The sequence below is a fragment of the Lytechinus variegatus genome, chromosome 7, assembly GCF_018143015.1.
Source record: "Lytechinus variegatus isolate NC3 chromosome 7, Lvar_3.0, whole genome shotgun sequence".
NCBI lineage: Eukaryota > Metazoa > Echinodermata > Echinoidea > Temnopleuroida > Toxopneustidae > Lytechinus > Lytechinus variegatus.
The window spans coordinates 29,281,812-29,297,080 of NC_054746.1; the positions used below are offsets into that span (position 1 = coordinate 29,281,812).

The following is a 15,269-nucleotide window of genomic DNA, read 5'->3' on the forward strand; positions in this document are numbered from 1 at the left end:
AGAGGTGAAAGAAGAGTGATTTTTATATGATTCTCACTATTGTTGAATTATTTACCTCTGAGGGGTGGGCCGATCCCGGAGGTAGTGCAATACCGGGCCAACCCGTGGCCAGGATGGAGCATATACCATGGCCTAGGGTTAAAAATCAGTTTTATATACAAGCGACTCGGTGAGTCGCGTTTCAGATATTAAGCTGAAAAGAACAGATTTATTAATATAATCTTGCAACACTCAGTAAGTACAGTTTAACAAATCATGTATGTTAATCCAACGATATGAAGGTTAACGAAAGATGAAAATTAAATGGAGTGACATCTAGATATTGTGTGGGACAATGCTTGTTTAAAAAGATACTATACATGTACATGATCTTACCCAAAAGGCCGAGAGGCGATGCCGGGTTGCAGTCTCAAAAAAACGACTCATTCATGTAAGGCCTGGTCACACCGCCTGAGCGTTATTGTTGGAGCGGTCGTGGAGCGGTAGGGAAAGAGGGTCGTATTTCGCTCACAAAATTGGGGAAAAAATCGAAAACAAAATAAAAACAATCGAAATCGAAAATGGTGAACGGTAGCGAGCGGTGGTGATTTTTTCTCTCCGCTCCACGACCGCTCCAACAACGCTCGGGCGGTGTGACCAGGCCTTTACAATGTATATGTGATTTGATGGTTAGTAAATAATTATCGGATATCCCAAAATACCATGATATTCATCTGAATATCTTACAGTCGGCATAATAAACTGAAAAGTAAAGCACAGTACCAAAATCTCTCTATTCATATTTATCAAGTAGCATCAACCATAATCTAAGAACTTTTTAAATATTTTTATATTTGCCATTATTAACCAAATAAAGTCGAGAGATTATAGATTCACTGGTCGCACTAAAATGTTTGGTATATGCATATTCATGTCATATTTTTTTTTATACTACGGATACGTCAGCGAATCGAAGCAATGACAATAGCATACGTGGGCGCAATTTCTTTTTATCCGTTTCATGTGACGTCATTATTTATTGCTATCCAAGCCAGGAGAATAAATGTCATGAATCATAATTTGGACGTGTGCAGCGCTCAGCGGTCGAGTGTACCAGCATTTCATGTATCCACTGTGGGTATATATCCAGGGGGTACTTCATCGGTCTCGTACACTCTTAAAACAAATCAGTCAAATTGACTAGACCAGTAGTCAGCTGGGAGCAATTCACATTTCTGACATATATTGTAGTCAGAAATAACTCTTTTCGAGTACAATATGACTAGAAAATAGTCAAATATGACTAGAGTAACAGTTGCACCCAGCTGACCCTATTAACTAGTCAGTTTTGACTGATTTGTTTTTAGAGTGTACATTAACGAGATATCATGTCATTTGGTTAAGAAAATTTCATTAGTAATTAAAAAAAATAATAATATGAAACACATACACGCGTAGAAGAAAGCCCTGTGTATGGTCTCTATCACCCCCCCCCCTCTTCATTTCAATTCTATGTCAACGATTTTTTTTTCATCCAGGCCAGAAGAGTGCAATGCCCCTATCCCTACAACGCAAATTACAATTTAGTTTCAATTGCGAATTATCAATACAATGTATTTAAGATACCTTATTTTCTATTTAAAATCTTTTAGGGTGGTCCTACATCTCATTGCACTCAAGTTTTTGTTGTTCAATGATTTTGTTCTTTGATAATATTTGCTCTGGAGCGTCTCCAGCATCTAAGTGCGTTTTATTGTATATGCATAAAACTTGTTATCATTATCATTAAATCCACAATAGTGTGATATGCAAGTTTACGCAGATACGATCATAATATATGATAAAACTCCTGCCACTCTAAATGCCCTGGCGCATCTTGTTATAAAAGCCGAAAAAAAATCACTTGTCTGACGCTCGGTGGCCTATATAGCCCTCACGCGGCTTGACATAGGGTTCGTTTCCATGGAAACATTATGCTATATCCATGACCATGATGTAACCTTCGTGACACCGACACCTGAAAACACCCTCTCTCTTCAGACTTCAGGTGATCTTTCATGACATTCCTGCATTTATTCTAACTCTTAAGCGTTTATTGGATTGTATGTTGCCACATCTGGATGTCAGGGTTGGTGGATGTGGTCGGGTCTGCGGTTCTGCTGAAATCTCTGGAATATTGGCATGTCATGGTCTTGGTTATGAGTCTAACCACCAACCTGCAAATGAATCGATGGATCAACGAAATTCTGAAGGTAAATCGTTATTTATTATCTCACTACTTTGCTTTATCGATAGGAATAGTGATTTGGGTATACCAGTTAGTTAAGTATGCATTGTTCCATGTGATCTCGATTTCAGTACGAACCAAACTCGTATCAAACATCCCTTAAATCCACAAAGAAATAAGTCGACAGTAATAAGCCACAGTCGAAGTATGATCAGATTAACCATCAAAAACAACAATCGCAGAATTTTTTTTTCAAAATGTTTTATAAACTTTGTAGACGCCCCCCCCCCCCTCACACGTCCTTTACACATGCCAACTTATTTAACCCAACTCTTTAGTTATTTTAATATGTTTTTTTCTTAAGAAAAATTGCATGTTCTGCTTCCAATTTCCCCTCACGTTAGTTTTATTTGCATTAAATGATAGTCTTGAATCCCTAATCTTTGTTGGTTATACAATATCGACCGGATACTTTTAAAGAGTTCGTCATCATACTGAGGTTTCATTTCATGGTATCGGCGTGATGGGTACAATAGACTATGGGTTTATAGAGGCTGATCATTGGGCATATCGGAATATAAAGGGGCACTCTAGTGAATCTTATTGTATTGGCCCCACTCGACGACATGCCGTCACTATACAAACTCATTTAGACTAGATCAGAGCTGACGCGTATAATAATATACACCAACAAGAGATCTAAAATATATACAGGTGCATGACGACCAATAATTAAACTGACTTGTTTAAACGTGGACCATGAAAACGTTGGATTTATATAATTTGTCGTGTTTGGAGGAAAGTATATCGTGAGTGAGGTGAACCCGGTCGAATAGTAAGTGCAGAGTAAGTACATGAAGTACAGATGATTATATCAATGTTAAGTAAACATTACAAACAGCTGAAGTGTTCCTTTGACTTCTTTACGGCATTCCTGTCATGAGGTTTCGTCTCGACTGCACTCTTTCATTTTGTTTTATTCTCCTCATGGAACGAATATACTATAAGTATATATTCTATAATTTTCATGGTGGCGTCTTATTTGTGGCAGAACTATCTTTGACTGTATAATTCTTCCAACTTTCTTACACATGTGTATTATCAGGATATATTAAAATACAATTTCTTATTATTATGAGTGAATGTGATCATCACCATATTGGAATATTATTTTGTTTTGTTTACTGCTTTTAAAATTAAAATTAGATTCCGCCACGAAAGGGGTGTTACAATATTAATGTGGTTATTTCTCGGGCCCTTTTATTGATGTAACATTTTAGTTTTAAGAGTGTGTAAATTGGTCTTAAGTTCATTAAATATAATATATAAATGGTATTCAAGAGTCATCATTGCTTCCTCATTTCGCAAATAAAGATTTTCAGAGTAAGTTCAAGTTCATGCTTCTGCTTGTCGACAACTGTCGTAATCGTGAAAATGGTTCTCTCATAATGTGTTTTTTACTTTAATAATAAAGAGCGTACTTCTACATGATAAAGAATGAAGTATATAATTAGTGGGATTGTGCCATGAATCAAAGTTAATGTTGTTTATATAATCAATTATAAAACTGTCATTAATGTATGCTAATCTTTGAACTTTGATATCTATTTCCACAGATTCAGACACATCCTTAACATGAACATTCATGAATTACAGCAACACAGACTGAACGACTTCACATATACGACCACGCAACAATGAATTATTTTCGGGTATAGACAAAAATGATTTAGATGGTAGTCTAACAAAACAAGGAAAAATTTACCCGAAGATGTTTCATAGATTAATATCAGGATACTACACCTTCTAAAGAATACCTAAAAGATGGCTCATGACGTTCGTGATGTCACCGCTACTTCCAAACCAAGAGGTAAGGGGAAATACTATTCAATATAAAACTATGTATTCATTTGTTTCATGTGAAAACGACATTTCGAGAGGAGTCTGATCAGCGGCGTAATGAGGCAAACAATAATGAGGGGGCAGACATGGTGTATCGAGAAAAAATTGTATAAAGTTGCGAGCGAGCAAAAATTTCGACATTAATTGCAAAATCCACTTTGTGATAGATTTTGACATAACTTTCAGAAAATTATATCATATTTCACCATTCTCTCTTTCTTTTACATTATTTTTCTTCTTTTTTTGTAGAGATTTCAGGGGGGGGGGGCCAAGCGCCCCCAAGTCATTCCATCACTTCGTGTGATAGATTTGTGATAGCGCTCTTCTACCTCCTCATCGCGATTCTATCAGATTTTTTTAAATAATTGAATTACATAATTATGTGACAAAAACCGCTCTTCACTACTCAATAATTGTATTTTCCCCTTGAATATAGTCAGCATTGACGTTATGACGTTGTAATCTATAACGTTAAAGCTGAAAGTGTTATTGTCATATCAATGTGCGAATCATTTTTATATAGTGAAAATTCTCAGTCAATATATTAAAACGATAACAGATGATATATTTTTTCGTTCATAAAGGAGTTAAGATTCATTATCGAATGTTGAAGTCTAATTTTGTTACCTAAAAATATAGTAAACATAATTCCAATTATTGATGTCTAAACATATATAGGGAGTGTGTTTTGAACATTAGATTTGAGCCAGTGTTTGTGAGTAAATTTCTCTCCCGGTATACGCAAAACTCATATCCTTTCTAAAACGTTTCATTGGACATGCTGAATATTGCAGGTTTCAACGTTTTTTTTAATTTGCTATAAAGCTATATATATAAACACTGTGTGTGTGTCGATATTTCGTAAAAGTCCCAAGCGAGCGAAGTGAACGAACAAAATTGTTGACTTTTATTCTTAAAAAATGGAAATCTAATTTATGAAAGATTTTGACACATTCAGAAAATAACACCATATCTTATACCACTTTCTTCCTTTCCTTTCTTTTCTTTTTCTCCCTGTTTACCAGCTTTTTTTGTCGTAAAACTTTTTTTGCAGAGGCACCCCCCATTCGCAAATCGTGCATCTTGACTTTATTTTTAACAAGAGTACTTTATGTTCCATTTGCAGTAATTTGTTTAACGGCGTTTCCATTATCAGTATGATCAGTCTACAAGAAAAAAAGGGGCAGTTATTCTGGATCTGCGAAATGAAATGAGTAATTATTCTAATTGTTATTTTCAGTCCTGTTACCAGCTTCTTGTAACCGGGGGGGGGGGAATCTTGAGAATCATGAATGTGTTTGGACTTAAGTCACATCTTTACTTATTAGATTCTACGAAGGGAGAGCACAGTCTATTAGACTGCCATTGTAAATCACTCTCTCCATAGTCTACCAATCGATACCTCCACAAGTCGTGGTCTTTATAAGAATAGAGGGTGGTACAAGATGATAATCAATAAAGCAAGCTACACAGCATCTTAAAACAACAAACACTATACCAATCGGAGTAGACGGTGCAATTTAATCGCAATGATCACTATCAGTCGGTGAACAAAATTATAAAGGTTTACCTGCTGTATATAGAAATATTGGTTGCGCACACATTTTCCCTGAACATATCATCTACTTAAATTTGGTTATGATAGTTTTACTGCAGAATTATGTTTGACCAAACGAAATTCATTGATCATGTATCATGGCAAGGTGGATGAGAGTACTAGTGGTAAAGGCTTTTCTCTCTCCTTATCCATTAAAAAAAGAAGAATCTTAGCAAGTGCCTCTTGTTCAATTCTGCTTTGCCAAACAGAATGAAATATATTGTGATATGAAGCCCGAACTTCTGTTTATTCAAAACCTTACAAATTCCCTAATCCTTCAACAAGGAATCTATCAAGATCTACCTTAACTTAAACAGATCGCAAGGAATGGGTTCTCAGTCGGTTGTTACATAACCAAAGATGAAGATAAGTAGAGGATTTATCACCTTTTCTAAGATGTTTCTTTTCAATTCCTCTTGAAAAGAACTGAAATGAAAATAAGAGTCTTTTGTTCATCATATTTATACGAGATCACAGTTATCATTCTGGTAAATACAAACTTTGTATAATCATAATTTTCATCAGGCTCTTGACGACCATTATGATATATTTCTTCCACAGAGTTGCAAAATCTTTGGAATTCGGTTATTTTTTGTTAATTTCTTGCAATTTCTTGCTCACGTGACAGCGACTATAAAACATAATTTAGGCTCTTTCTCTGAGTGTAACTGATATGTCTCGTCTTAACTATTATTCTAATTTATATTGTTACCAAAAATAAACCAAAAATAGGGCCAGAAATAATAGTTGTACCTTGCAGACTCTTTCATTATAGCTATTTTTACAGGTTTATTTATTTTTTCACTTTTTGGGGCCTTATTTAGCAGTTGTGACCAAAACATACCGTTGGCGTTACAGGCTTCGTGTTTGAAAATAATGACAGTACATAGAACATGATCAACAAGAATGATGCAAGTATAGTACTCCAGCTGTGATAAATAAATTCAAATGAAATTACAATGAGATATCGAAATTTTGAAAAAGGTGATCAAGAGTGGTCCTGGAGATATTGGAATAACTATTCCAACTCAAACCGGAGTGTACCACAGGCACAGAGGGATACAATTATGAATTACAACTTATTTTTTGTTCATGCATGGTTTTTTATAGTTACACTGAATCATCATGATTGTACTATGATATTGATTGTATCTTTATGGCATATTATGCATGGTCCAGATATTAAAAATGTTTATTGGCTTAACATTTTATTCGTTTACGAATCGCCGCCACCTTCTCTACTTAAATTGTACAGAACCGACATTCTTTGATGACAGAGCGATAATTGTGTTTGCTCAATAAATTCATGACGTCGGTAAAGAATGAGTATATTGATTTCTCTTCACTGTTCCACAATGATATTGGCCGCTGAGTTTCTCTAACAAATTTCCTTCTATCCAACCATAAGGAAGTATTTCAGTATAGCTATAACATTTTGCAGTGGAAATCACTGAACATTCATTTATGGAGTGCGCCCGAATTTAATTTAAAAAAACAATGTCCATTGTTCTTTGAGAAAATGCAAATCTGATGTAATCGCAGTACAAAATGGTTCTTTACAGACACGTCCACTTGAGCTGTCTTTTAATTAGCATACCTTATGAATTAAAAACAAAAAGGTATTGTCAATGAACTAGATAGCAGCAATTTCCCTTTGGTTATCAAACAATGTTTTATTGTTTGTTATTCTGTATCCTTTTTTGTTTGAAATATCTCCCAGCCACAAAGCTTTAATAATTATGATCCACCTGAATCATTAATAGGCCCAACAAGAACATAGGCTGAAAAAATAAATCTCAAACTAATTCATCGCCAATAGATACACCAAAATGAAAACTTGTCAGTCCTTAAAATAGAGTCGATATTTGCCGATAAAACACATTGAGTTTTATCGGCGAGAGGACTAATTTGTTCTTCACAATTCTATTGTTAATTGCAAACAGTCATGAGACGATACGAACGGAGTATGTCTACAATTAGGATCAACATAATAACACAAACCACGGCGGTGCATTTACTAATGTTTCTTTCTCTTTTTTTTTTTGAAAAGGTATCTCATGTACATTTTATATTACACCATAGGACCTTTTGAAAAAAAGAGAAGAAATTCATGTATCAGTATCAATGGTGATATTATCATTGGAAATTAAACACAATAGCCTAGTTTGTCACACTTTTATGAGAAAGGTGCTATAAAAATAATAACCAGAAGGAAAATTGATAGCCGAATCGACATTTAACCACCTAATTATTATATTTTCAAAAGTTTTCGCGTAAGGACAACTCAGAAAGGGTGTACTTAAAATTGTAACCAGTTATATGTTACGCGGTGTAACATAATTTTTATGTGAAAAGAAAATTTTACTTCATACATTGAAGGAATTAAGGAGTTTTACTTTTACCCCACTTCTGGCCCCAATTTTATACATTGGAAAATAAAAGAGAACAATCTTCCACCAATGAAGGAAAAACTGTCATTGTGATTTGGGTACAGAATGGCCCGAATTCAGGGATTACCATAAAGAAACCTTCATATTGGGGTCATTATCAATTGTTTTTCATGGCGATTGAACTGTTCTTTTATCTGACGTTCATGATCATAAATACATGTCACACGTAGGCCAATACCCCATACTGAGATTTAATGGGTCGAATGTCTCGTTCCAAACTCACGATTTATTAAAAACAAATTGAACAGTTTGTTTATTCACCAAGTACATGACATGTATAGGCCATATCAGAAGTGATGAGAAATGTGTTCATTCGAAATGTTTCATGGATACAAGTGCTTTACTTAAATCATAGAGCTATTACTAAATCATACTTTTACAAAATCGTAGAATTACTGAGGAAAAACACTCAGTACAAAGCCCCCCCCCCCCCCTCCCTCTCTCTCTTTCTCGGTTTCACCATTGATCATGCAACAGCGTCGGACAGAAGAGATATAGCGAATGGTGATGATCCCCAAGACTGTGTGCAATAACAACAAATTAACGGGGACTGGGACAGGGTGGCTTGTTTCTGCCCTGGACCGGGGTTTGAATAAAATGAAATCAAACTTATTTGTGTTTAATGGTATACAGATGCACCACCAAACACATAACTCATGATGTTGCAGGGGCGGTCCAACGATAATTTTAATGGGGAAAGGCAGCGCCCTATAATTAAGTGTGACGTTATAGGGATATGACCAAGAGTTTCTTTTAATTCTCTTCTTTTTTAAAAAAATACTCCCCCTTATTTCACTCATTGAAAAATTACAGGAGCTGCCCCCTGACCCCGTGAGGCAGCGTGGGGGTGATTAAACATGAATATTGTTATTATTTTACTTAGATTTTTTAACCTCTGAGACCTAATAAAGGGGCCGCGGAACGATTTTCAAAGTGGGGGGGGGGGGGGGTGACCATGCAAAAAATAACAATCGTATGGTCATTTTTTTTTTTTTGTACATGGTTTTGGAAAAAAGTGGGGAGGGGGGCTAACCCCCCCCCCGGTCCCGCGGCCCCTGTAAATATAATCATTAATCATTTCTCAATTTTGATTGATGAACTTTGTCATTATTTCATAGTATCGATCATTTCATTACCGTCACCATCGGATCAATATTTTCACGTTTGTTTATTTTTTAAAGGTAACTATTTGGATCCTCTGAAAGCATGCTCACTTTCAGGAGAGAACGGAGTGCCTGTAGGAAAATCAGAATCAGCAACCTTCTCCAAATACAACTCCATCATCAAACAATCAAGACGGAATGCGACAAGGGCTTCCGTGCTCAACGACGTCGAACGGAGTCGATTTGATTCCATCGTCAAGCGAATGGAAAGCGAACACGTCTACCACACGGCCGTGCTTGATCGCCAGAAGAGACAATTCAGAAAATCTCTACAGGTGCTGGAGAAAGACAGGCGAGCTGTGAAGAGGTATTTCGATAAGGGCGGGAAATGGGTGGCGACGCCACTTAAGCTAGTCGATGGCGTCAACTCGAAGAGGAATAGACTTGAAAGACACGACCTACTGCCGCCAATTGAAGCTGTGGCGGCCGTGCAGGAAGTCGACGCCGAAATACCAGAGCATCAAGGTGATCAACCAACAGTGGACAATGGGGCTACGGAAGTTGTCGAGCCTGCTCCAGAGCAGGATGCGAAGGATGCATCCAGCAATCACGTGTCGCGTGGTCCACAATTCCCAGCCCGTCGTCTGCAAAGCATGCCCGTTGTAGCAACGTCCAGTACAGTACCAAAGCCGCCACAGAGATTCTATACAGGTGATGATATGAACACGATGAGAGATCATATAATGAATCAGGACAAAGATAATGACAGTATGAAAAAGAATGATGTTTCTACTTCGATATAAGGGTGTTCTTGTCCGGGGTTCTTGTTGCCAGATGGATTAGTAGTGCACTAGTGCTATTTTATATTGGTCAAAGTGTGTCGCAATCTGCCACTGTATATGCTTTTTCTTGCATAGCCGTGGCACTTGCCGTGCTGCACCGAATCCAGTATTTAGAATGGGTCCGGGGAATGGGGCTTATATTTATTTTAAACCATTGTTTTTAAAGTATAGATATATTGACGATGGTAGAGACATTTAATGACGAAATATATGACAATAGCGGAATAGCCATAATTATTCTGAAAATACAAACTCATTAACTTGGATGGATGATAAATAGGCCCCTGTTCAACTTGATTTTTAAAGAACTCGTAAATTATTGTATTTCACTTCATGATGATATGAAAGACATATAAATTCTTCAAACGTGGAATCGACTTTGACAAACAAATATGAAATCAGGAAAATACCGAATAATTTTACAAAATAAATTGAGAACAAATCTGTGTTTTGTGGTTTTATCTTGCTCTGGGTTTATTAAAAAAGCGCTTGTGTACATTGCAAATGAATTGGTGTATATTGTCTGAATGCATAAATACATTATTCCATATCAAGTTGTATGAAATGCACTGTTGATGTGAGCTTAAATCTGTGTGTATTTTTTTAATCAGTAATATGAATTAAACTGTCAGCATCGATGAACATAATCACAAATGACACATTACTTCATACAATGAATACGAAAAGGAAAATAATCATGATATTCCCCCATGATATATACGTATATTCCAATGGGATATCATGCTAATTTTATGACGGCTTAAACATGTTTTCAATTATATATTTCTTGCACACCAATATGTATACCATTGTGTTCAAACACCATTAGTGATAGGCCAGCCCTATCTTAAAAAGGAAAAGGTTTTGAAACACTATATTCATTCCCTAGATTTAGCTCGAGCTGCCATAAGTGAAGTATTTTATCATGTTAATTTTTTTTCTGCTATCTCAGGCTTGGGGACATGATTGTATAAAATATATGGAAATTAATTTCAAGTTCATGAACGATGATGCAAGTTCATGAACAATGATGCAAGTTCAATAGTAATTTATTTGACCTTTATACGACAATAACTTGTTTTATGTATACGATGAAATTCAAATATCAGTGAGTGATGACAAGTTCAAGTACTTGAGAATCGCTTTGGAGAAATTTATTGTTTTATTCAAAAGAGCTTAAATTTGGGAAATCCTTGATTATATATCATGAATGGTATACCACAGTTTAATTAATTTGAAGCTGATTGGTAGATGGAAATCATCAGATTGACGCGTAGGGTCTTTATGAACAGCGTTTTTTTATTAATGAAGTGTTAAATACATTTTTTATGGCAGTATATAATATATGAAATTACCGAGATAGTGTCTGTCGATATAGATTTTTTTCTTCAAAATTTTATTGCTGATACACAAGTGATTGAAATGGGATCTCCAGGATGTCTTTAAAAACACGCAACGCCTTCTGTAACAAAAATATTTGATATAAGATAAGGTAGGGTATATAAGGTAAGATGTGTGTGTTTCCTCAGACAATAATTTCGTAATTTAATTAAAATTTATGCATAGAGTCAAGCATTTCAGGGAGGGAGGGGGGGGCGAGCAAATTTACCTTTATTAACAACCCCAATATTCTGCGACACGACAGTTAGTGTCAGTATGTATTTGCCACAAGGATTTTTTTTCGAATGTCATCATTTCTAATGACATAATCATTGTCTATATGCCATCATCATTGTCTAATAAAGCCATCTTTTCTGATGCCATCATTAAAGGAAATTTGATACTTCATCAGAAGTCTATTGTCTGTCTCTTATTATGGTAATGGTAAGCAATATAATACTTTTGGAGTGACGCGAGTGCGAAGTATATCAATATATATCCTCTTAATGAAGTAGTCACTTTTCGTATTTTAATCGCAATTTATGTGTTTGTTACGTACAAATGTGTTATAAATTATCAAATGAAAGTTGCGATACTCTGTATCAGAAAAAGACTTGCCGTACGTAATGTGCAAAACAAAAATAAACACTCTAAACTGGCGATTGCCATAACCCCAGTTTCTAATAACGGCAGGTCATTATCATTTATATATAGGTGTACGTCTGACCCCTTTTGGATCTTACTGTTTCATCTCCGCTCTGTACTTCACATAAGGTGCTCTCAACTTAGCATTTATCTTGGCTAGAATAGTTTATAAAATAGAAGTTCGAAATAATACTGCTTTTTATATCTTATTGATAATTTTATTCTGATTGTTATTTTCATTATTTTTATGCTTTGTCTCTCTTTTCGTCAACGGTAATTATGTGATCTGTTTTGAAGAAGTAAAAAAAAATGTTGGTCAGACGTAGCCTATAAGGTTTCCATCATTTTATGGGATTGCCGATAAGGCAAAAGAAACCAAAACCCTAGATATGAAGATAGGCTTACACTGACTTATTTTTTCCCCAATACCAATCGGGAGGAGGAAGAGGGTAGGCCTATTATGATGAAGGCCAAAGCATAAACTAGATCAGTGAATGTCAACCAAAATAATGTATGACTGAGCAATCAATGTCAGTTATATCATGAGAGCCACTATAAAAACAAAAGCATTGATTCATCCATTGCCTAGATATTTATTTGGGAATGTGATTTTTTTCTTTGCGTGGTAACCTCCTTCTGTTAGAAAATGCATGCAAATCATTAATGAACTCCACACCCGTCGATGAAATACACTGTACAATTGAAATAATGGAAGAGATCAATATGTTTTGTTTGCATAGTTTGATTTAACCACAATTCACCCGGTGGTAAGAGATGAAGAAATGCGGTTCCATTGAGATTTATGGATCTATAGATTTATTGATTTCTACAAATTTAGTTGCAAAGGTGCGGTCGAGATTATGAGCTTGATCAAACTTGGAGAAAGAACGAGTATGGAAGATATGTACTCAAGAAAACAAAACCCAGTGTGTGAGTGGGATGTGTTATGCGCTCGCGAGGGTGTGTGTGTGCGCGCGTGTTAGGAATGGAGATTGGGGAGGGAGCAGAGGGAAAATGGGGAGAGAAATTGGAAAAGAAGACAAGCAATTTTTTTCTTATCATGAACAAACAGCACGAAAAAATATGTAATCTAGTTTTTTAAAATACCTTAACCTTGGTTAAACAAACTCCTCCATCGAGTGTGGAGCAATCTGATACCAATTTACCTCTTGAAGTCGGTTTTTATTCACATCAAATAAATTTCTGTGGTCAAAAGAGAATAAACTAGACAAAGGTTCATTTACTTGAAATAGTATCTTGGTCACTCGTTTGTCACTTCCTACTGCAAGGGTTGAAAATGTGTTGATTCTTCTTGGTATCAGTTTTTAAAATTTAAATTACTGTCGAGAAAATATTGCATTACCACCAGAAAGTCATCTGCCAGTTATGTACGAAGTTCAGTAATTAAATGTATATATACACTCCCAAAATTTGAAAACAGAAATTCAAAGTAAAAAAGAGGTAACAAGCAGTCAATAATTCACTATACAAACGTTTTCACTTGTTTCATGATATCAAAAGCCAAGAAAAAAATAATCAGTCATATTTACCTTTTTTCAATGGTTTTATTAACTTTCATTGATCAGTTATTGGTTAAAATTCATTCATGTCCACAAAGAGTTTACATATAAGTTAAAAAGCATGATTGAAAATCATAACATATATTAGTATTGTTTTCAATGAAATAATTTGGCTCTACTTATCTAAGGGGTTTACACAGTTGATTGTGTGACCATTTGTGAATATTTTGTTACAAACAAAATAGATGCATTTGGCACACAATCTAAATGATGGCAAATAGTTGCACAACGATTCACAAAAGTATCAAATTTACAAATATTGCAGAGGCACAAACTATTACTGGCCCCCTAGTGTCAAAACCTCATACAAGTGATACATCAATTATTTACATGAATAGATAATTTTTCAACAATGTTTCGTCTGAATTACATCTTAGAAAGAAAAAAAATACTTATTCAATTGAACTATCTGATTGGATACATTATCATGTCATTTTACATTTTAACTCTCTTTGGTCCCAATGGTAATTTTGCCATTATATAAACTACCATGGAAACCTTGATTTTGATTGGCTACTGAACTTTTTTTATCTTTGTAAAGCTCCCATAATAGTGAGTTTTTTATGCAATAAGATCATGAACATAACTTTTTCAGATTATTATTTTGTAGCCCCAAAAGCAACATAAGATACAAATACACTAACTAAAATGCCTTTCATAAAAGCAAAGGAATGCATCTAACTATATCATTAACAAATTAAAAATCATAAATATATATATATAATGCATTGGTATTATCATTAATTCCTTGTAATACTGATTTCATCTAGCATTATCAAACCATGGAATATTCAGTCATAAAAAACCCAAATATTCAATATGATCACAATTTACGAAATACAAACTATATATTTCAATTTGTGTCAATCTATGTGAAAGTGAATAATGATGTAGGGATGTTTGTATCTATAGAATTATTTTCCATTACAATAACAATTTTTGATAACAAATTGCAATAATTCTATACTTATATTATTTTGTTTGCATTCACTACAATCATGTAATCTCCAATGGATTAAAGAAAGAGATGTCAAGATTATGGTTTTACAGCACCAAAACAAACCATTCTTATATTATAAATAGTTCATATCAATTGCTTAGATACAATGCTTAAGAAATGTTTCATAACTATTAATAAATAATTATTCAGTCAATTCATAAAACTAAGTCAAGTAGCCAAATGTTGTCGATCTACTGGAATGCTTTATCCACAAACATTGTCCCTGCATTGCACACTCTACTATATATCAACTATATTTACCCCTAACCCTCTTTCTCTCTTTCTACCCCTTCCCCCATCCTCAGTCTCACTTTCTACTCACACCCTCTCTCCTTCCACATCTTTCTTTCTCTCCCTCCCTATCTCTCTTCCTACTCTCTCTTTCTACCTACTTTCACTCTCTCTGTCATGATCTCTCTTCAATTATCCCCTCTCTATATAATCAAACAATGATTAAAGAAAGCATTGATATACATTTTGTTAATATACCAAGAAATATGACCCTGATGACATTTTTTAAGAGTCCCGATTCACAAATCAAAACCCCTAATGATATATTAATGC

General features: G+C 35.0%; 1 protein-coding gene and 1 pseudogene across 4 annotated transcripts; one reads left to right on the forward strand and one right to left on the reverse strand.

Annotated features, from left to right (window-relative positions):
• Positions 1–59: 59 nt before the first annotated feature.
• On the reverse strand, positions 60–236 carry LOC121419464 (annotated as a pseudogene).
• A 1,842-nt stretch (positions 237–2,078) lies between these two features.
• Positions 2,079–10,954, forward strand: LOC121418935. 4 transcript variants are annotated; one of them, XM_041613158.1, is made up of 3 exons: positions 2,079–2,231; positions 3,823–4,076; positions 9,337–10,954. In XM_041613158.1, exons 2-3 carry the CDS (start codon positions 4,031–4,033, stop codon positions 10,059–10,061), a joined length of 771 nt encoding a protein of 256 aa, XP_041469092.1. In that variant the 5' UTR covers positions 2,079–2,231; positions 3,823–4,030; the 3' UTR covers positions 10,062–10,954. The 4 variants fall into 4 exon arrangements, with proteins under 4 accessions (XP_041469092.1, XP_041469090.1, XP_041469091.1 ...); XM_041613156.1 differs by lacking the exon at positions 2,079–2,231 and adding an exon at positions 2,798–3,052; XM_041613157.1 differs by lacking the exon at positions 2,079–2,231 and adding an exon at positions 2,798–3,041.
• Positions 10,955–15,269: the final 4,315 nt, after the last annotated feature.

What these genes read in the sequence shown, in the direction of transcription:
- LOC121418935 (XM_041613158.1), top strand. Translation starts at nt 4,031, where the DNA reads ATGGCTCATGACGTTCGTGATGTCACCGCTACTTCCAAACCAAGAG. An exon ending in CGCTACTTCCAAACCAAGAG is followed by an intron (nt 4,077 to 9,336) that starts GTAAGGGGAAAT and finishes TATTTTTTAAAG; the next exon opens with GTAACTATTTGGATCCTCTG.